The sequence below is a fragment of the Lepidochelys olivacea genome (assembly GCF_965140295.1).
Source record: "Lepidochelys olivacea isolate rLepOli2 genome assembly, chromosome: 28".
Lineage (NCBI taxonomy): Eukaryota > Metazoa > Chordata > Testudines > Cheloniidae > Lepidochelys > Lepidochelys olivacea.
The window spans coordinates 6,269,849-6,291,814 of record NC_140438.1 but is presented as its reverse complement, the minus strand read 5'-3'; the positions used below and the strand labels follow the sequence as shown (position 1 = coordinate 6,291,814).

The following is a 21,966-nucleotide window of genomic DNA, read 5'->3' as shown; positions in this document are numbered from 1 at the left end:
CCAGCCCCACAGCTGCCCCCCACATCTCCCTTCCAGCCCCATAGAGTGGGAGACAAACCCCCATGCTGGGGATAAAGGGAGCCCCCCCTCCCTTCTGAGAGCCAGCCCCACAGCTGCCCCCCACATCTCCCTTCCAGCCCCATAGAGTGGGAGACAAACCCCCATGCTGGGGATAAAGGGAGCCCCCCCTCCCTTCTGAGAGCCAGCCCCACAGCTGCCCCCCACATCTCCCTTCCAGCCCCACAGAGTGGGAGACAAACCCCCATGCTGGGGATAAAGGGAGCCCCCCCTCCCTTCTGAGAGCCAGCCCCACAGCTGCCCCACCCCACATCTCCCTTCCAGCCCCACAGAGTGGGAGACAAACCCCCATGCTGGGGATAAAGGGAGCCCCCCCTCCCTTCTGAGAGCCAGCCCCACAGCTGCCCCCCACATCTCCCTTCCAGCCCCACAGAGTGGGAGACAAACCCCCATGCTGGGGATAAAGGGAGCCCCCCCTCCCTTCTGAGAGCCAGCCCCACAGCTGCCCCCCACATCTCCCTTCCAGCCCCACAGAGTGGGAGACAAACCCCCATGCTGGGGATAAAGGGAGCCCCCCCCTCCCTTCTGAGAGCCAGCCCCACAGCTGCCCCCCACATCTCCCTTCCAGCCCCACAGAGTGGGAGACAAACCCCCATGCTGGGGATAAAGGGAGCCCCCCCCTCCCTTCTGAGAGCCAGCCCCACAGCTGCCCCCCACATCTCCCTTCCAGCCCCATAGAGTGGGAGACAAACCCCCACGCTGGGGATAAAGGGAGCCCGCCTGCCCCTCCCCTCGCCAGCCCCACAGCTGCCCCCCCCTCCCAGAGCCAGCCCCCCCCCAGTGCGGTGCGTCGCGTCACTTCCGGCCTCTGCTTCCCCCCCGCTTGACACATCCCCGCCCCCCCCCAGTCCGGGGCCGCCGGTGGGAGCCGCCCGGTGAGTGAGAGACCCCGGGGGGGGGAGGGGAGAAGCCGGTTTTTGGGGGGGGGGGAGTGTTAATTGCCCCCCCCGGTACAAATTCTCTCTCCCCGCCTCACACGTGGCTGTAAAACCCGGGGCGACCCCCCCCCTTCCCGCCGCCCCCCCCGTTCTCCCCCTAACCCTCCCGCGCCCCTTGACCGCCCCCCCCACCCGGGGGTCCCCCCCCCACCCGGCAGCGGTGCGTCCTGGGGCGGGTGGGAAATGGGTCCCCGGAGCCCCTCCCCCAAAGGGGTGGGGGGGGTCGGGGGGGGGCCCTGAGACCCGGCTGCCTCGGGGGTGGGGGGGGCCCGGTCTCTGCCAGGGCGGGGCACGTGCCCCCCATGGGGGCGGCCCCGACCCGGGTTCCCCAATCCCCGCGGCTGCCCCCCTCCCCCCCCGAACTGCCGACAGAGCCGCCCCCTGCCCATCCCCCCCCCACTGCTGCCCCCCTTCCCGCTCCCCGGCCCCCTTAAAATCATCCCGCCCCCCCCCCCGGCTCCCTGCGGCCCGCGTGGGGACCCGTCACTTTCCGCTTCTGAGGCGGGCGGCCCCATAAAATCCCTTCAAAGGGTCCCCCCTTCCCCTCTCCCCTCCGTGCATAGCCCCGTAACATCCCCTCCGGCCGGGGTGTTTTCCCCTCAGGGGATCGAAGGCGGCGTTTGGGCCCCCGTTTTCTCCCCCGTGCTCGGAGACGGACCCAAAATGCCTTAAATGTTTGCCCCACTTTCTCTCTAGGTCTCCGTTACTAACGGAAGATGCCCAGAGATTTTTTCCTGTCTCTCTACGTATAAAATACGAACAGTCTCAGGGTTACCCCTTTTCTCAAATTCGTGAACGTAAAATCTTTGTAAACGCTGCTCCTTTTCCTTGTATTTAGCCATCAAATCTTGATGCGAAATACGCTAAAGGAGGGAAGGCTGCTCAAACTCTGTCCCTCTCTGCTCAGGGTCCGGGGGTCCGGCTCCCTGGGTCAGAGGCCGGGGTCCAGGCTTCGCAGCTGCTGCTTCCCCCAAGGGGGCAGGGGGAGAGAGGTGCTTAATTAAGGCTTCCTCTGTGCCCGGCCAAGGTGAGGACTTTCTCCGGCTGGTACTAGCCCCCGAGGGCAGCCCTAGGCCCTGTTAATACTAAATTCTGAGCCAGAGACTCCACGTAATTGAGAGAGACCCCAAGGAAAATGCTGGCTGTTGTCAGGGCTTGGCTGTGTGTGTGTGTCCTCTGCGAACTGCACCAGCTCTGGCCAGGTAGCCGGCAACACAAGCCTGGATCGAACTGCCCAGGAAGACCACAGATTTGGGTTGAGTGGCAAAGGCGCTTGGCCAGGTTTATTGTTAACCATGCACAGTCCTAATGCCCGGCAGGCTGTTCGGCGACAATAACACAGGGACGCCCATTACAATGGACTCGGCTCAGACAGTGCTTGGACTTTCCACCCCCTCTGGGACCCCTCTCTTCTACGCTGATACAAACAAGTTATGTATTACCTCTCTGACGTAGTTCGTTACCACCCTGCACCTTGCACTTGGTGGTTAGATCAAAAGATCTCTGTCCATCACCCTGTCATCCTGCCCTGATCTTTAGGAAAGGTCAGTGTGTCCCTGTATCATCTCTGCGGAGTGTGTTTATACCATAACTTTGTGTCGGGGTGTTCTGGAACTACCCCTCTGGTAGGTGTTTCCGTGACTTCTTAGTGCCTGGAACTGCTTGCGTTTGTCCAAGGCCAGCCCTGTTCTTACCAAGTGCATGTACCAAACGGTGAACTTGCAAGCAGGCTTCTGTTTCATAACAGGGCCAGAGTTTTGCTCATAGTCTGACTCTTGGTAACTTTGCTTTACAGGAGCAAAGCCTTCGGCCTTACACCAGGCCTTTCTACCAGGCCTCATATCTCAGACTTTCTCTTTCTGTTACACTGGGGACTGGCAAAAAAGTGATTCTGCTCAGGCAGCCCCTCCCACTAGCAATTGCAGGAGCAAACCCAGCCATGGGAGAGCAATGGGACTTTCCCAGCCCGAGGGGCAGGGAGAGGGGACACAGGAAAGAGAGACTGAAAAGGGAAGTGGGAGAAATGAGTGGGGAGAGAGATTTCCAGATCTCTGATCTGCCCAGTCACACGTACTGCAGCATCCCTGGGCAGAATCACTTTCCTGTGGGCAAGATGAGGATGAGAGAGAGGAAAAGCCAGTTCCTGCTGCTGTATCCCTCCTGCTGGGGTGTGGCTGCCCTGGGGTCAGTGTCAGAGAGAATCCCCCCAAGTGATTCCTTTGGTTCTGCAATTTTCTAGCAGAGACTTTGTTACTGGAGAGGCTTAACAATGCATCTGTGAGCTTAGCCTGGCAGGAGGGGCCCGGTCTACACTGTAATGCAGAGAACAAGCATTTTCCCAGCATGGCAGAATCTAGGCTGCCTGTCTGCAGGGCAAGGGCCTGGGGGAATCGTGATGTGAAATGAACTAAAGCCCGTTCCTAAACTCCACAACGGCCCTTCTCGCCCTGCCAGCCTGCAGAATGACGCCCACGTTTCCCTCTGGCTCATCCCAGCCTCCGTTGGGACAGGGAAGAGAAATGGCTGCAGTGAAGCCAGATCAGCTATGGATTATTGGGAGTTACTTCTGGGTTCCTGCAGGCGGGAGAGGGACAGCAAATACACAGGAGGTGGGAAGGTTTGCACCGACTGGTTTGGAGGTTGGAGCAGGGCAGGAAATTCACAGGGTGGAGAAAGGGAGGAGGACAAGGTCTGGCAAACCTGCCAGAACTAGTTTTAATATGTGGCTTAGATTCTAGGAAGAGACCAGTGAGGTTTGGAGGTGGAAATGCCCTAATTTATGGAACAGGAAACAATCAACTTGGAAAACTGGGCAGACTCCCAGTGCTGGAGCCTGACCCAACTAACCAGCGGCTGCTGTGAGATAGGAAGGGGGCACCCACCAGTCAGATTTCGGGGAGATTCCCCTCCCTCATATCCAGCTCCTCACAAGGAGGAGGGTGTTGGGTTTCCTACCAGGGAGCTCGCCCTGGACCCTGCTAGGGGCTCCATCTCCTGTATCCGTCTCTGGCTAGTAGGTGTGTGATGGATCTGCTGGGAGAGAGGAGGGGCTCTCTCTTCGCCCCTCACCCTGGTGTTTCCTGGATGCTCTGAGTGGTGTGGAGATGGGACTCTGTTGACTGTGAGCCACCCAGAGCTTCCATTTGATCGGCTCCTCTCCCCCACGAATAGTGGGGCTGTGAGTGGGGCAGCAGGTTCTGAGTGTGGGACTCTTGCTCTTTCAGGGGCCGGTGACCTTCGAGGAGGTGGCTGTGTATTTCACCAGGGAAGAGGGGGCTCTGCTGGACCCCGCTCAGAGAGCCCTCTACAGAGACGTCATGCAGGAGACTTATGAGACTGTGACCTCGCTGGGTAAGGGTTCCTGTCCCCTCGGTTCTTAGAAGGGGGAATGAGGAGTTATGGTATATGTCACCCCCACAATGCCACCTCTACTCTGCCCTGTCTCAGCGTCACCCCAACATGTCAGGGACACACAGACTAGCCCACTGCCCTCCCCTGCTACACAACACCCTGGGAACAGAGCACAGGAGAACTACAGCACGGTGTCAGATTTCTCCTGTTTGCTCAGGTAAAACGGGGGGTTGGGTCCAGCATAACGAACAGAAGCTTCCAACCCCTGCCCCTCTCTCAAACACCGAGCCTGCTCCACCCAGACCAGCTCCGACTTGCAAAGTGATCCCACTCCCTTACCCTCACCATGAGGTTTCCTTCTGAGTCGTTGCCTTCACTTGCCCCTCACTAAGCCCTGGAGACCACTAGCGTGTATCCCACCAGGGTGCTGGCAATCCTCAGGGCAGGAACTCCCCCTTGTGCACCTTCACTGACACAACCTACAACACTGAGCACTGAAATGGGGCAGGCTCGGTCCCTCAGGGGTCACACGCACCTCTCTGCATACTAGTCACAGCTCTGCCAAGCTGCTCCAAGTACTCCCTCCACCGTCCGATTACGGCTACACCTGACCCAGTGCACACAGCCGGAGGGGATGTGGATAAATGCTGGGATTCCCGTCTGGAGAACACCACACAAACAACGGCATGTTCTTAGTCCTTCCTCACATCTATTCTAGAGTCATAGATTTTTATTTTTTTTGTTAAGGCCAAAAGGGATGATTAGGCTTTGTAGTCTGATTTCCTGTGTAACTCCATCCAGTTACTGCTGCACTGAGCTGAATATGTTGTGTTTGACCAAATCATCTTCCGGAAAGGCAGCCAGTTTGACACGAAGACTGCAACAGAGGGAGAATTCTCCAGGTCCTGTGGTCGTTTGTTAACCTTTGCAGCACCCTGGCAGAACCATTCGCAGAGGCTCTTACCAGCTGCAGGGTTTCAGTTGGGAGCAGAGTTAAGGTTGCATTGCAGGGGGGCAGCACTGGGCAACCGTAGCTCTGCAGTAAAGTAGTTTCTGGGCATTTAGTTTGCTACATTTTTTTAGTGGACATTTTGCCACTAGAACTGTGTCTTTTGCCAACATAGCTATGTTGGTTCAGGGGGAGAGGGGCCCCTATAGAGCAGAGCTATCCTGGCAAAACTGTAAAGAGCAGACCATGTCAGAGCCTGCATGTGGATTTTACAGCACTTGAAAATATTCTCAACGGGGAAGCAAAACACACTTTACTGGACTTTGTACAATTTGTCCTCATCTTTCCTGAAATATGGCACCCAGAACTAGACATAATACTCCAGTTCAGGCCTAATCAGTGCAGGGTAGAGCAGAAGAGCTAATACGTTCCAGAATTATGTTTGCTTTTTTTGCAACACTGTTCAATCATGTTTAGTTCGTGATCCACTATGAACCCCAGATCTTTTTCTGCAGTGCTCCTTCCTAGGCAGTCCTTTCCCATTTTTATGTGTGCAGTTGATTTTTCCTTCCTAAGAGAAGTACTTTGCATTTGACCGTATTGAATTTCATCCTATTTATTTAATACCATTTTTCCAGTTTGTCCAGGTCATTTTGAATTTTAATCCTATTCTCCAAAGCACTTGCAACCCCTCCCAGCGTGGTATTGTCCACAAACTTTAGAAGTGTACTCTCTATGCCATTATCTTTTAGAAGTGTACTCTCTATGCCATTATCTAAATCACTGATGAAGATACTGTACAGAACTGGACCTTTGGGATCCCACTCAATATGCCCTTCCAGCTTGACTGTGAACCACTAATAATTACTCTCTGGGAACAGTTTTCCAACCAGTTTCACACCCATTTTACAGTAGCTCCCTCTAGGTTGAAATTTCCCTAGTTTGTTTATGAGAAGGTCATGGGAGACAGTATCAAAAGTCTTACCAATGTCAAGATATACCACATTTATTGCTTACCCCCTATTCACAAAGCTTGTTACCCTGTCAAAGAAAGCTATCAGGTTGGTTTGACACGGTTTGTTCTTGACAAATCCATGCTGACTGTTACCTATCACCTTATTATCTTCTAGGGGTTTGCGTATTGCTTGCTTAATTATTTCCTCCATTTTCTTTCTTGCGACAAATCATACTGTTGGTCTGTTTCCATGGTGGAAGCTGCAGGGTGTACCCCGTACATCCAAATGTACCCCCAACATGCCATTATCTAAACTCTCAGGATCCTGTTTGTTTTGTGTGTAAATTTTCTAATTTCACAATCTCTTCATTAGCATTTGGCTCAGCATACAAACTGCAACACCTCCCCCATCTGTCTCCTGTCTTAATCTTAGTCCCTTTGAGGGTTCTGTGTCTGTAGAATTTCCAGCACAGTGGGATCTGGTCAATGGCTGGGGATATGAGCATTACAGTAATAAAAATAATAAATAACTGTAATTCAGAGGGTCCAGGCAGTGGGAGGGAGGCTGTTGGCGAGCAGGGGAGTGTCCAGGTGGTGGTAGGCTGGTGGGGGGTAGGTTTGGGGTGAAGAGTTCCTGTGAGCTGGGACGTCTGGGGCAGGGGAAAGGAGATGTATCATGGGGTAGGTTCTGTAGGGAGTTGTGATGCAATGGAGGGCTGGAAGAAATGGGAAGGAGTTGGATCAGGATGTCAAGGAGTTGGGGGGGGGTGCGAGTAAAGGGGAGGTGGGGGCTGGGTAGTGTTTGCTCCAGGAAATGGGGGAACTAGCAATGGGAGGGAGGGAACAGGAGCTCTTGGGAGTCGGAAGCAAAGATGACTTGGGGCAGAGGGAAGGTGAGACGGGAAGTGGCTGGGCCGTGGGAAATTTGGGGGATGCTCTAGTGAGGAAGGCTGCAGGCAATGGGAGGGGAGGAGAGAACACAAGGAGCGGGTGCTCCTGGGGCCGAAGAAGGTGGAGAGGGGTGAGAGCAGTGAGTGGAAGGGGAGTGGGTGTTGTAATGAGTGAGAGGACTAGGTGCACCCTGTCCCCTTCCTGGTGTCTCTCAGTGCCCCCCCCTCCACCCACAGGTGTCAGGCTTCCTGCCTTTTCCTCTCCGAGACTGGAATTCTGCAACTATCCTGCTCCTAGAATAGACCGGGGCTACAATGTCCTATATATCCACTGTGCTTACCCAGCAGGCCTGGCACAAATGTGCACTTCCTTGGTTATGTCTGTGACCCTCACAGCATCCCGGGGCAAGTGGCTCTGTGGTATCTGATAACAAGTTTCAGCTGGCCTGACCCATTCAGTGTACCCCAACTCACTAATGTCTTCACCTGTATTAAAAAGGTGTCACGTAAGATATCAACAGAAAGCTACGGACATAATGTTCGTTAATATTATTGCATGGTGTATGTATGGAGGAGAAATGCAAGATTACAGATAGGTGGGAAATGATGTTCTTAAAGCATGTCTGTCAGCCAGGGTTGAAGTTCCCCCACTCTAGACAAAGGCAGGTGGTTCTGCCACCTTGAAGGCACTTTCAGGGTACATTAAGAGACAATGGGAATGCAATTTACATAACCAATAAACAAACCCATCACACTAACAAGGGGCAGAGAGAACCACTGAGCATCATGGCAGGGGAGGACCAAATTCTATTTTAGCAAACACCAGCAGGGGAAGAAACCACCATGGAACTTCATTTAAGAAGACAAAGGAACCAAGCCCTTTGCACTTTGGGGGAAATATTGAGCAAAGGGGTGCTCTGCCCTCTTGCTGGAAAATAGTGTGGTCAGAATCTTACCTTGCAGCAGGACTATAGTTTTATTAGGTCATTGTTCACTTCCACTTTCTGGTAACCGTTTCTAACTCTGTTGTTTATACCTGAACTCACTTTAAATGCTTGTGTTAGATTAAATGTTTAGTAAATTAATCCAGTGCTGTCTTTGAATACAAGTGATGGTTATCTCCAATTAAAGTGATAAGCTGGGCCATTTGTCTCTTCTGAAGAACAACCAATCCTTATTCCTCTGAACAGTCCTGGAGAAAGTAGCCATTGCAGAGCACATGGTTTTGGGAAAATTCAGGAGTGGGGATGTTGCGTTCTCTTGTCAGTTGTGTCCAAGGCTGTGGAAGCCAGAATGTGTCAGGGGTGCCGCAAGCAAGCTGCTGGAGTCAGAGAAGCTAGTCCAGGGTCACTTATCACACAGACACTCAGTGTGTCCTTGAATGCTGGCTGGGAACATCCAGACAAGAGAGCTCCAGCAACAGAACAGTGAAACTCACCCAGGATTACAGATGACACAACTCCGCACTGCTCCGGATTGCCCCCCAGAGTGTGAAAATGGCCTAGGTTGGTAGTGAAACATCTTGAGACGTGGAGAGTCTTGCCCCCCCATCACCATGTGCAATAGCCACAATCTCTCTTCTCTGCAGGCTCCTTGGATCTTGGGCTCCATCATTCCTGGAGTCACCTGGCCTGATTCTTATTTTTCACATTCTGCTTTTCCCAGAAGGAAATGGTAAACCCCAGAAACTGCTAAAGTAGAAAGCAATGTGTATCTGTGTGTGCGTGCGCACGAGGGGATGAGAATAACTCCTACACAGCACCAAAAGGCAACACGCCCTCAGAGCCAAACGGGGCGGGAGGGAGAAGTGATGCCTGTAACAGAAGAGCCTGTCCCAGTTGTCAGCTGACAGCGTTCTGCAGCTGAGCAGAGGGCACAGCCCACTCTAGAGAGCATAAGGAAGTGTGTGCTGGAGGGGGCCCCTGGAAGGGAAAAGGGAGAGATGCTTTAAGAAGATAAGAAGGGAGACTCCTGTGGGGAAGAAGAAAAGCCCTGGGCAGTCTTATAAGCAGTTGATTGTACCCGTCCAGCAGCAGGGGGGCGTTTAATGTTGTTAGCACATAACTGTCCTTTTGCTAGTCACTCAGGGGTGAATGCCCAGGATAGAGGGGGTAACTCAGCCTCTGTCCACCCCGGTAGGTAGCCTATAACTCAGGCTGAGAGAGTGAACCGTGTGGCTGACCTTCGGAGGAGAGCAGTCACCCAGCCAGCTCCTCGGGGCACACAGGGTGGTGACAGACAGGCTCCCACTCCAGCCCCTAGTGTACATGTCCTGTTATACTGAATTCAGGCACCTGTGATCCCCCGTGAGAATGGGAAGGTTTAGAAAGTAATCTGGCCTTGGGGGAGGTAAATGATATCCCCATTCTTGGGAACGTTTTTTTTCTATGTGGCTACGGCTGTCAATAGGGCACGTTAGCTAAAGGCACAAGAATCTTAGATCCTCCTGTTAACACGAGTTCTGCCATTCGACCAGGTAACCTGTCAGTCTCTAGGACCACCCTTTGTTTAACCAGAGAAATCTGTGCACCATCCTATTTCCATCCCATGGATGCCTGCCCGTTGATTTTGACAACGTTAATATGCTCCATATCTGTCTCTGCAGAGCCAGTTCTCCCAAAATGTGTCAGGTAGACTCCAGACACCTGTGGGGCTTTTGGGCTAATGCTAGTTGCATTAACATGGATCGGTTGGGGCTTGGTTTCTTTCAGCAGGGTACTGATAGACTGATAACACCTTCTTGGGCTCTCTTCCTTCACAGGGGGTCTGTGATGGAGATTACCAGGAGAGGAATGATTTGGGGTGGGGGGAATGCCTCGGCTCCCAAATATCATTTTTCCTAGGGGTAAAATGAGATTCCCCCCCCTTATATTTCCTCTCCTCAGCTTCTGTGGCTTCTTGCTTAAAATAACAAGCTGTGCGTAGATCTTGCTCACTGCGCCACGGTGACATTACCCAGGGTACAATCTGGACTGTTGAACAGCCGTGTCCCCTCAGTTCCCCAATGTGGGGTGCCTTTTGCACTCCTGGGTAGTTAACCCACAGTCTCCAGCCTGTAACTCGCTCCTACCTGCAGAGTATTGAGTGCTACTAGTCCGGGGGGGGGAGAGGTCTCACGACATAGATTTTGGTGGCCTTGGAGTGCGGCCACGAACTCTTGCTGGCTGCTGCGCTGACCATTTTCCCTAAAATACTTAATTAGCTTTAGGAAAAACAAAAATAGGCACCTATGCATGTCCAAAGCATTGTAATTTATGTAGGGGGTTTTTGCAGACTCGATAATAAAATAATGTACAGTTGTCTCGATTCTTTATTGTACCTTAACAGCAGAGAGGTGCTTAACAAATAAGGTGCTTTGCATGTTCTTGTCTTTTGTTCTCGTTTCTTTTGCATTTGTGGTGGTGGTTTTTTTTTCTTTCTAGACTTGCTAGCTACTAAGTCTGCTATGAAAAGTGATATTAAAATAGAAATATCACTTTTCACAGCAGACTTACTCAGCCCTGGCGAGCTGGGTCGATGGGGGTGAGATTGGGGCTGGCACTCACTGTCGTGTGGCCAGGGCCCAAAGCCCTGTGGCCGGGACCCAGGGCTGGAGCCTGAAGTCCTGCAGCAGGGGACCAGAGCCCTTTGTGGGCGCCAGGGGCAATGGGGAGGGGGACTTGAGCTCAGGTTGGCACCCACTACCATGTGGCCAGGACCAGAGCCCAAAGCCTCACAGCTGGATCCCAGGGCTGGAGCCTGCCGCTGCCCAGCTGAAGCTAGGGACCAGACCCTGAAGAGGTAGCAGGGGCCAGGGGAGATGTGGGGTGTTGAGCCCGGAACCGGCACCCCCCGCATGCCAGGGCCGTAGCCCCACGGCTGCATCTTGGTGTCCCACAGCTGGAGTGCCTGGGATGAGGCCCGCTGCTGTGTGGCTTGAGCCTGAACCCCCACGACCAGAGTCTGCCACCTCAGGGCTGAAGCCCAAGCCCCACCATGCCCAGAAACAGGGACAGGGCCCAATCCCTGCTGTCAGCCCTGAGGGATAGGCTGCTGCTTTACCTACCCCAATCACCACCCAGGATGCTGTGGCGGTAACAAAAGCCCCTGGTGACCACATTTGAGAAACACTATATTAGTCAGCCACTCAGAAATTATTCCAGGGGACAATACTAGCAAATTCACTCGTCTGAGACTTTTCCCCGGAAATGTGCTTCTTGCAGTATCCAACACACTATGGATACTCCTATAAAGTCTGTCATTTTGTCAATGGAAAATGACATACACAAGCCTTATTATCCCAAATGGAGTTTCCCGTACACTTTAATCCAAACACACTGGTTAGTTAAAACAAGTTTATTAACTACCGAAAGAAAAGATTTTAAGTGACGACGGGTAATGAGGCATAAAAATCAGAATTGTTTACAAAAGAAATGCAAGATAAAACACAAGCTAACGTCTAAGTTAACAAACTAAAACGGATTCAAAGCAAATGTTTCTTTCCCCATATGCTGAGACAGGCTGGTGGCCCTTTCCGCCAGGGCTCCCTTCACCCTTTCCTGCTGCCCAAGTTCAGTTCTTCAGGAGTTGTTGATGTCATAAGCCCAGAGAAAAGAGAGAGAGAGAGAGAGAGAGTCTCAAGCGATTTTCTTACCTCCTTTAATCATTCCATCCTTTGTACTGGAAACATCTTCAATTTTGAATCATGGTGACAGGCTGTCAGTTGCGGATGTGAGCTTCAAACCATCCCTGTGATGGAATGTAAATATCTTCAAAAAGAAAAGGAGGACTTGTGGCACCTTAGAGACTAACAAATTTATCTGAGCATAAGTTTTCGTGAGCTACAGCTCACTTCATCAGATGCATGCAGTGGAAAATACACAGTGGGAAGATTTATGTACACAGAGAACATGAAACAATGGGTGTTACCATACACACTGTAACCAGAGTGATCAGGTGAGGTGATCTATTACCAGCAGGAGAGCAGGAGGGAAAAAACCTTTTGTAGTGATAATCAAGGTGGGCCATTTTCAGCAGTTGACAAGAATGTGTGAGGAACTGGGGGGGCGGGGGCAGGGGGATAAACATGGGGAAATAGTTTTACTTTGTGTACTGACCCATCCACTCCCAGTCTTTATTCAAGCCTAAGTTAATTGTATCCAGTTTGCAAATTAATTCCAATTCAGCAGTGTCTTGTTGGAGTCTGTTTTTGAAGTTTTTTTGTTGAAGAATTGCCACTTTTAGGTCTGTAATCGAGTGACCAGAGAGATTGAAGTGTTCTCCGACTGGTTTTTGAATGTTATAATTCTTGATGTCTGATTTGTGTCCATTTATTCTTTTACATAGAGACTGTCCAGTTAGACCAATGTACATGGGAGAGGGGCATTGCTGGCACATGATGGCATATATCACATTGGTAGATGTGCAGGTGAATGAGCCTCTGATAGTGTATGTGGTTAGTGTTTTTGTTGTGTGGTGTGTGGTTGCTGGTGAGTATTTGCTTCAGGTTTGGGGGCTGTCTGTAAGCAAGGACTGGCCTGTCCCCCTGCCGGAGAGTGGCTATTTGACCAGGTGATAGCCTTGCTGTCTCTGAGGAACCGGTCTCTGGGTGTTCCACAAAACTGTAATATTTTCAGTAACATCATACAGTAAAATCTCATAACTTTACAAACAGTGTTGCTTCACATATTTTAACAGGGTGATCATGTTCAGTGGATTATGAGTTTTCAAATGATACCTCACAATGCATACTTTGTACAAAATACGTAATTTTGTAGGAGTGAACATAGGGGTACAGACTGTCACACAGTGTCTGTCTGCGTGTGTTCCCAGCAGATATGCAGGTAGTTCAATCCCTCATAAGCAGGGTGTTCTGCACCTTTGAGAACCTGCAGAGCTGGCCCTGGGATTTCACTGGTTTACTAAGGATTGGAGTTAGACTATTCTTTATGACAAAGTCTTATGAATTCACCTGATCTCCTTTGTTTTCTTTCATCTGAGCAGGGTTTCTATTTTCCAAACCTGATGTGATCTCCCAGCTGGAAGAAAGGGAAGAGCCATGGGTCCCAGACCTCCAGGGTTCAGAGAAAAGGGAGATCCTGAGAGATCCCTGCACAGGTGAGGAAACATTAAACCTACTCAGAATCTGTAAGTGCCTGAAGTTGACCTCTGGTGTACCCTACAAAGACTTTGGGAGCTCTCTGAGTTCAGGATTGTCCCCAGCAAGCGTCATATCCCCAGGGAAGATATAGCTCATGGCTTCCTACAGATTCTAACTGACACCTGTCAGTAGCTTCTTCTCTTCCCACTGAGAATTTAGATGGGATGTGAAGGCAGAATTGATTCCCTTTGCGGGAATTCAGTTTCTGGTTTTTATTTGACCTCTCTCCAGCACTTATTTTGGTTTGGTCTTCCCCTTCCCATCCCTGTTTGAGGTTTCTCTCTCTGTCCCAGCAGGTGCTGGGATGGTGAGTGAGAATGAGGAGCAGAATTCTCAGCAGGAAGATGCTGAGCAAGTGGAATCACAGGGAGCATTATCGCAAAGATCGAAAGGGAATGTGTCCAGGAGTCGTGAGCAGGGAACAGCCTGTGAGATTCAGCACAGACCAGAGAGAGAGCAGGGAAACCAGCCAGAGGAGAAAATGGGGAAATTAATTTACTGTGGGGGAACTCAGAAGGACTTGAAGGAAACCACAGCCCAGCAGGAAAGCCTCAGGGGAAAGAGAAAAAATACATGCACTGAGTGTGGGAAAAACTTTACCCACTGCTCATCCCTTATTAGACATCAGAGAATACACACAGGGGAAAGACCCTATGAATGCTGTGAGTGCGGGAAAAGCTTCACTAACAACTCAAGCCTTATTACACACCAGAGAATCCATTCTGGGGAGAGGCCCTATGAATGCAGCGAGTGTGGGAAAAGCTTCACTGACAGCTCACACCTTACTAAGCATCACAAAGTCCACACTGGGCAGGGGCTCTATGAATGCGGAGAATGTGGAAAAAGCTTCACGGACAGCTCAGCCCTTCTTAAACATCACAGAATCCACACGGGAGAGAGACCCTACGTATGCTGCGAGTGCGGGAAAACCTTCAGTCAGAGCTTTGAGCTTACTAGACATCAGAGAATCCACACGGGGGAGAGACCTTACGAATGCTTTGAGTGCAGGAAAAGCTTCATTCAGCACTCACACCTCATTAGGCATCAGAGAAACCACACAGGTGAGAAACCCTATAAATGCTGCGAGTGTGGGAAAAGCTTCACGCAGAGCTCAGACCTCATTATACATCAAAGAATGCACACGGGGGAGAGACCTTATGTATGCTCTGAGTGCGGGAAAACCTTCATTCAGCACTCACACCTCATTAGGCATCAGAGAAACCACACAGGGGAGAAACCCTATGAGTGCTGTGAGTGTGAGAAGACCTTCATTCAGTTGTCAGAACTTACTAGACATGAAAGAATCCACACAGGAGAGAAACCCTATGAATGCCGTGAGTGTGGGACAAGGTTCACTCAGAGCTCATCCCTTAAATATCATCAGAGAATCTGCAAGGGAGAGAAACACCATAAAGACCTCTAGGGCTATCTAGCCATTTTTTTCTTTAATACTTTTGTTAATTCCCATGAAGTAACCTGTAAGGCTGTTTGAACCGGTTGCAGCACTGTTATCCCTCAGCTTGTCCGGATGAGTTGCACATTTTTGCCGTTTGCATTTCATCCTGTTTTGGGGCGGACCCGGTTGTCCTTGCTATCCACTCCATTGTCCCATGAGTAATGGGAGTGTGTCCCTTGTTCCAGGAAACAAGGAGCATCACATTTATACTGTTCCTCCTATTGCAGAGTAATTGTTAGGTTCATGAATGATACAGATTGTTTCATTCTCAGTTGTTCTCACGTTGCTCTGGGTTGTGCTGAAGAGCAGTTATTGTGTGGACCTTTCTTCCTCATTATATTTAAATGTATTTTAAATGAAGAGGAGCAGTGGCAAGGGAAAAAAATGTCATTTCAGCCTTGGTGACACTGGAAGGCGATGGGGTGACTCAGAGAGATTCCCTCCTTCCCCATCACTCCAGAACGGTTACCTCCTTTTTGAGCCACGCAGAATTTATCTTCTTCACATTCTATCCCTCCACCTCTCAAAGTGTCGTGTGGTGCAGTGTTCTCAGCTGTCTGTTCTTGGAGAGGATGCTTTGACTTCTTTAATCCTATATCAGAGTCACTATGACTGGAGATGAAAGGGGGATTCAAATGGATCCCAAACAGTGTGGGATCATTTGGAGTTTAAATTCCAGTTTCCAACTATTGGCCAAGCCACTTGGGGGAAGATTGGCTGTTTTTTCCCCTTGTTATGAGAATGCTAGAACTTTTGTAAATAACATAACTCAACAGTGCTGAATGAAACAGGTTTGAATGGATCAGAGGAGAATGTGATAGGAGAATCTCTTGTCCCAGTTCTGAGTCATCAGATGTAACCTGCTCTGGAATTTCACTTGAGACCTTCATTTTCATGTGTTCTATATATCTGTGATGTGGTTGTCTATCTTTCCTGAAGGCTGTTTGGTCACCTAATTCGATATTAGTTTAGTTTGACAGGATGTAGCTCAGATTTATTGGCAACTTTGAGATAAATGACCATTTGTTAAAGTCATTACTTCTCACTTTATTTTTGCTTTTTTCCCACCTCTACATGATGACATGGAGAAAGTTCAAGTGGAGTTCAGTCAACAGGAGAGAACTCTCCCATTTACTGGACATGCTAACAAAGAAACAGCAGTGATTTGAACTCTCCACTTAGAAATGGTGAACAGCAGCAGACCCAAACTGTGCAACGAACTGAAGCAAGTGCAGATGATCACAGTGGAGTTCAGTTGTTTAAGCCAGCGGTTCTCAAAGTTCATTGCAATGTGACCCCCCTTCTGACAACAAAAATTAATACATGACATGCCCCTCCCCCCTGGTGGAAGCCGAAGCCCGAGAACTTCAGCCCCAGGCAGCTCAGGGAATGAAAGCCACAGAATAGCTGCAGAAAAATATCTATTTTTGAATAGAAACTCCACCTCTGGTAACTTACAGAGATTTTGGTCCAGACCTGTATTTAGTTCCTAGCCTAGACCCATGCCACCAAGTTAAAGAAACCCTGGATGCGTTTGGAGAAGCCGTTCCACACTAGCAGTGCTGAGATTTTGAGTGGTTTGATAAAGGGTTCTACTTCAGAGACGTGTAAATGTACCCTAGCCATGGCCAAGGATTCAGAAAGAAGGGGGGGTAGAAATAGTACACACCCAGTTCTTGGTTTTCACCCAGCAAAGGAAGCTAAGGTGACCAATGGCCCAAGGAACATTGTTTGTACAACACGACTTCCTAGTTCAGTGTCACGGATTACGGTCCCAAAGGACGCCATGCTTAGTTTGAGAACACTGATCTTTCACCATTTGGAGCCAAAGTTTCATGAGGCAAATCGAGAGAGCGAGAGAGTGAGAGTCCTTCCAAGGACATTCCTTCCCTGTGAATCCCAAACTGGCTGCCACTTGCATGCTGTGGAAACGACGGTCATGAATGACATGTTCATTTGGCTCTGCAGGACACACAAATGTTCGAGTTCTGATTCTAGGGTTTTGTGTCTTGGGGCTCGTCTACCCTTCAAATGCTGCATCGGCACAGCTGCACCGGTGTAACTGCGCTGCTCTAGTGCTTTAATGAAGAAGCTCTACGGTGAAAGGAGAGAGCTCTCCCATCAGTTTAGTTAATCCACCTCCCCAAGAGGTGGTAGCTTTATCAGCAGGAGAAGCTCTCCCGCCAATATGGCACCGTCTACATGGGGCGGGGGGGTGATAGTAGCACCCTGGAATCCCCATATTCACCACTGTCATATGCTTGATACGTTTGTACAATGCATGCCTTGTGAAGTGTCGTTTTAAAAGTCTTGGTCTGTTGAACCTTAATACCTTGTTGAATTGTAGGTACTATCTTTGTATGTGAAGTTGTGAAGTACTGCTGTATGTGTTACTGAAATACGTTGTGAGGTTGGGAAATGCCCAGAGCCAGCCTTTCGGTTGCAACAGAGGAACAGCTGTCGCTGGCCAGACGGGCGTTGATGGCCCATCAAGAAGAATCCACTCTCCCAGAGGCTGCTTAGAGAGGGCACATACGTAATGGGGACAGCCTAGCCGATGTCACAGCAAGGATCTTTCTAGGAGCTGGAAGAAAGTATAAAAGAGGGACAGTGACATCATCACTTGGCCTCTCTCCCTTCCTCCCCCCACCCCCACTGTCAATGTCTGGAGGACAACGACTTTGAAGTAGGGAGATTGGCCCCAGGCTGGAAGGGAGTTCAGTCTGAGTAATGAGAACTGTGAGTTGCCTGTAACATCTATTAGGGTGAGAGACTGTTTGATTCAAATCTTGGTTAGGCCTTGTTTGTACTACGCAGCTTTTAGCGACCGACACTCCAAGTCACACTCACCTTCTATGTAGCCCCCATCCCCACAAGAACCCCAGTTCCATTCAGAGCCCCCCACCCTAAGCACCCCTCAGAAGAACTCCAGCACCCCTCACACCCCACATACCTCTGCCACCCCATCCACTCCCTGTCCCCTCCCCTCTGTCCCCTAAAAGAACCCCAGCACATCCTAGACCCACATCCACAGACCATCAGAACACTACCCCATAGGTTCCCAGCCTACAGCCCCATCACATGCACCCTGCCCATAACTCCTCCCCCAGCTACGTTGATGACAACAAGAACACTGGGAAGACAAAGACTTTGAACTGGGGAGATTGGTTCGGGGCTGAGAAGGAAATTCAGCCCATGTATTAAGAGCGATGAGCTACTGGTAACATCTATTAGGGTGAGAAAGGCTGTTTGATTCAACTCTAAAAGTTTAGGATTTAAAATGAGTGTTTAGTTACCTTAAGGAAATAAAAAGTATCTCTGACCTTTATGCCTACCACTTATAATCACTGGAAATCTATCTTTGTGTAGTTAATAAACTTATTTTAATGTTTTACACTGACTAGTGAGTACGTCTAAAGTGCTTTGAGGAATCTGCTCAGATTACAAAGGCTGGTGCATATCCATTTTCCTTTGATGAAGCAGCAAACTAATTAATGAGCTTGCACTGTTCCAGAGAAGGTCTTGAGCAGTGTAAGACGGTACATTTCTGGGGTGCAAGGCTGGAGGGATTTCCTGGGGTCTCCCTGTGATGGGGCAGCTGCCCCACACTGGCTGGCAAAGGGTTAATAGCAGCCACCAGGCAATCAGAGGAAGGCTTTGAAGCAGCCAATCAGGGCCAGGCTGGGCCCTATAAAAAGGGCTGCAGGGCAGCGAGGAGCTCAGTCTCTCCCTGGAGCTTGAGGGAGAAGGCCTGGATGTCCACAGAGAGAAGTGCCTGGGACAGAGCCGTGCTGGACAGGGACAGGGACAGGGTCAGGGGAGCAAGCGGAGCTCCAGCCTGGCTGGCTCCCAGACTGAGGCCTTGACACAGGGGCTGAGTAGGTGCTGGGGTTATGGGGAAGTGGCCCAGGGAAAGCAGGTAGCGGCGGGGGGAAGGAGAGGTAGCGAGCAGCTGCCAGCTGTGGCGGCCCAGAGTAGCGGGTGGGCCTGGCCCCCCCCTTTGCCCCACTGGGCATCGAGGGAAGTGGCCAGCCTAAAGACTGGCTAGGGGCTGCAGTTCACCACTGCCACGAGAGTCCGGGCGAAGGACTGCCGGTTCCCCTGGAAGGGAGTTGAGTGGAGTTGAGGCACAGCTGGAGGGCTGGGCCGTGAAGAGGATGCCGCATCCCGGGAGCGATATGGGTCCCCACAGCCAGTGGAGCGAAAATTAAAATAGAGATGGAGTGACAGAGAGTGAGACACCACAAGAGGAAGGCGCCCTGCTGACAGAGCTAATTCCCTGAGCAACCAGACCATCGCCAGGGCATCATGGAATGGGCCCCCTCATACCTCGAGAGAACCTGCTTCAATACAGAAAAACGCATTGACAACCCCACTAATGGTCAGCCACCACTCCCCGCTACAACCCATGTGGGGGATCAGCAAAGAATTACAATCCAGACCCAATTCTTTCCACATCCTGAAAGAAATCTTTCCCCAACCCACTCTTCTGGCCCCCAACCTCATCAGCCCAACCAGACTCCCTACAGACCGGGACACACCAACTCAAAGCTGCACCAGACTCCGCCAGCACAACGGTTGCCAAACCTGCCGCCATGTCTCCCCTGCTGCGACCCCACAAAACACACCTGCCGAGATCCACGAACTCACACAGACAAATAATAGAAGACAAAACCACCCCATCACCCGTGGACGAACCCTCCTCACAACGTGATCACTCAAGATCTCACCTCTCAGGCTGAGCCCGCGAAGGAAACCTGCAAAACCCCTTCAAAAGACGAGCCTGGGAGCTGAAATGCATAACGTTGCTAGACTCTACAAATCAGGCTCTCAACAACCAAACCAAGAAAAAAAAAGAGACGCTGGTTACAGGTCTCACTGGAACCATCTGTAATCCACGAATTCTCCGACGAGCGCAAGGCGGTCATGGCCCACTTCAGCTGGAAGAGTGTCTGGCGACATGGGTTAATTTCTCACGCTTCGGCTCCGCTCAGAACCTTCCCAGACCTGAGGAGAAGCTCTGTGGAGCTCCAACGCTTCTCTTCCACCGACGGACACGGTCCAGCGACAGCGTCACCTCACCCACCTGGCCGCTCGCGGCACTTCAGATCAGTCCTGCAGAACGGGGGAGAAAACGGGTCAAAACCGAAAGATTGGATAATATAAGATCAAAACACCGAGATCTGAGGGCGGGTCAATAATTTGAGGGGAGAGCGGGAAAGTCTGAAAGGGTTGTATGGGATTCTTAGGGGTGGCAGGGGCACCCCTGGTATGGGGCGGTGAGCCCCCTGCCCCGCCTCTTCTGCCCAAGACCCCACCCCACCCCACCCCACGGCCGCCACCCAAGAACCTCAGAGCCTCAGCCAGCCAGGGCCAAGCCCTGAGCCGGACCACACAGAGGTGCTCTGAGCCCCTCCCCAGCCCCCTTCCTGCCCTGCCCCCACCATGTCCCTCCCCCTCACCCCCCCACCAGCCTCCTTCTTCCCTCCCCCCAACCCCCTCCTGCCCCATTGATATTCCTGCCCCGCCCCCACCATGTCCCTCCCCCTCACCCCCCCACCAGCCTCCTTCTTCCCTCCCCCCAACCCCCTCCTGCCCCACTGATATTCCTGCCCCAGCATACCCCTCCCCCATCACCCGCCACCAGCCTTCTTCCCTCCCCCCAACCCCCTCCTGCCCCATTGATATTCCTGCCCCCCTCACCCCCCCACCAGCCTCCTTCTTCCCTCCCCCCAACCCCCTCCTGCCCCATTGATATTCCTGCCCCGCCCCCACCATGTCCCTCCCCCTCACCCCCCAGCCAGCCTCCTTCTTCCCTCCCCCCAACCCCCTCCTGCCCCACTGATATTCCTGCCCCAGCATACCCCTCCCCCATCACCCCCCACCAGCCTCCTTCCCTCCCCCCAACCCCCTCCTGCCCCATTGATATTCCTGCCCCCCTCACCCCCCCACCAGCCTCCTTCTTCCCTCCCCCCAACCCCCTCCTGCCCTCCCCCCAACCCCCTCCTGCCCCACTGATATTCCTGCCCCAGCATACCCCTCCCCCCTCACCCCCCCACCAGCCTCCTTCTTCCCTCCCCCAGGCCCCCATTACCCCCCACCAGCCACCTTCCCTCCTGCCCCATGGATGCTCCCCGGCCCCGCCCAGGCAGCGCCCCCAGAACGGGCCGGGGGAGCGGGGGCGGGGCCGCTCCCGGCTCCGCCCCCCGCGCGCGGCGCGCTGCGGCTCCAACCGCCCTAACGAACCCGCCTCGCGCCGCGCTCGCCGGGTGCGTCACTTCCGGCCTGTGCCGCGCGACCCCGCGCCCCCTCCCCCCGGGCCCGTTCTGCCCGGTGCGCTGAGGCCCCGGAAGCCGGTAAGAGCCGGAGCCGGGGCCGGGGGGGCTGAACTGTCCCTGGGCGGCAGGAAATCCCCGGGGGGGGGGATTAATTGGATCCGGTCCCTGTCTGTGCCCCTCCCCCCCCGCCCCGCCCCGCTGGCGGCCCCCAGGCCCCCCCCCGCCCCGTCACCCGCCCCTCCCCCCCGCTGGCGGCCCCCAGAGCCCCCCCGCCCCGTCACCCGCCCCTCCCCCCCGCTGGCGGCCCCCAGAGCCCCCCCCGCCCCGTCACCCGCCCCTCCCCCCCGCTGGCGGCCCCCAGAGCCCCCCCGCCCCGTCACCCGCCCCTCCCCCCCGCTGGCGGCCCCCGGACCCCCCCCGCCCCGTCACCCGCCCCTCCCCCCCACTGGCGGCCCCCAGGCCCCCCCCCCGCCCCGTCACCCGCCCCTCCCCCGCTGGCGGCCCCCAGGCCCCCCCCCCCGCCCCGTCACCCGCTCCTCCCCCCCGCCCCGCTGGCGGCCCCCAGGCTCCCCCCGCCCCGTCACCCGCCCCTCCCCCGCTGGCGGCCCCCAGACCCCCGTCACCCGCCCCTCCCCCGCTGGCGGCCCCCAGACCCCCCGCCCCGTCACCCGTCCCTCCCCCGCTGGCTGCCCCCTTCCCTGGGCCAGGGATCTTCCCGCCCCCCCTTCACACTGCCCCCCTGGGCTCCCTGCAGCCCCTGTGAATGGGGGGGAGACGTCACTGTCCAGTCCCAAAAAATCCCTTCAAACTGCCTCCCGCGCCTCCCCCTTCCGCCCCCCCCATGAAATCCCCTCCGCTCTTGGCATGATAACACACCAACCACGCCTCTGTGTTTCCCCTGCCCCCCCAGCTCGTCACCGGGGGCATCCGAT

The 21,966-nt window shown here is 53.0% G+C and overlaps 2 protein-coding genes and 1 long non-coding RNA gene across 3 annotated transcripts in view; all 3 read left to right on the top strand.

Moving 5' to 3' along the window:
* The window catches only part of LOC311514149, a 79,163-nt gene that overhangs the window by 36,991 nt on the left and 20,206 nt on the right, over positions 1 to 21,966 (top strand). The gene's annotated exons all lie outside the window — the stretch shown is intronic.
* On the top strand, positions 907 to 18,156 carry LOC311514126 (uncharacterized protein). Its single transcript, XM_084616534.1, has 4 exons — positions 907 to 953; positions 4,241 to 4,367; positions 13,144 to 13,257; positions 13,597 to 18,156. The coding sequence occupies exons 2-4, from the start codon at positions 4,334 to 4,336 to the stop codon at positions 14,721 to 14,723; spliced, it is 1,275 nt and encodes a 424-aa protein (XP_084472660.1). The 5' UTR covers positions 907 to 953; positions 4,241 to 4,333; the 3' UTR covers positions 14,724 to 18,156.
* Positions 16,543 to 21,966, top strand: part of LOC311513948 (uncharacterized protein) — a gene marked incomplete at its 5' end in the record, with an annotated part of 21,369 nt that continues 15,945 nt past the window's right edge. Inside the window, 2 exons of the mRNA XM_084616164.1 lie at positions 16,543 to 16,617; positions 20,840 to 21,112. Coding sequence (XP_084472290.1) covers positions 16,543 to 16,617; positions 20,840 to 21,112 — 348 coding nt within the window. The remainder of the gene's footprint in view (positions 16,618 to 20,839; positions 21,113 to 21,966) is intronic.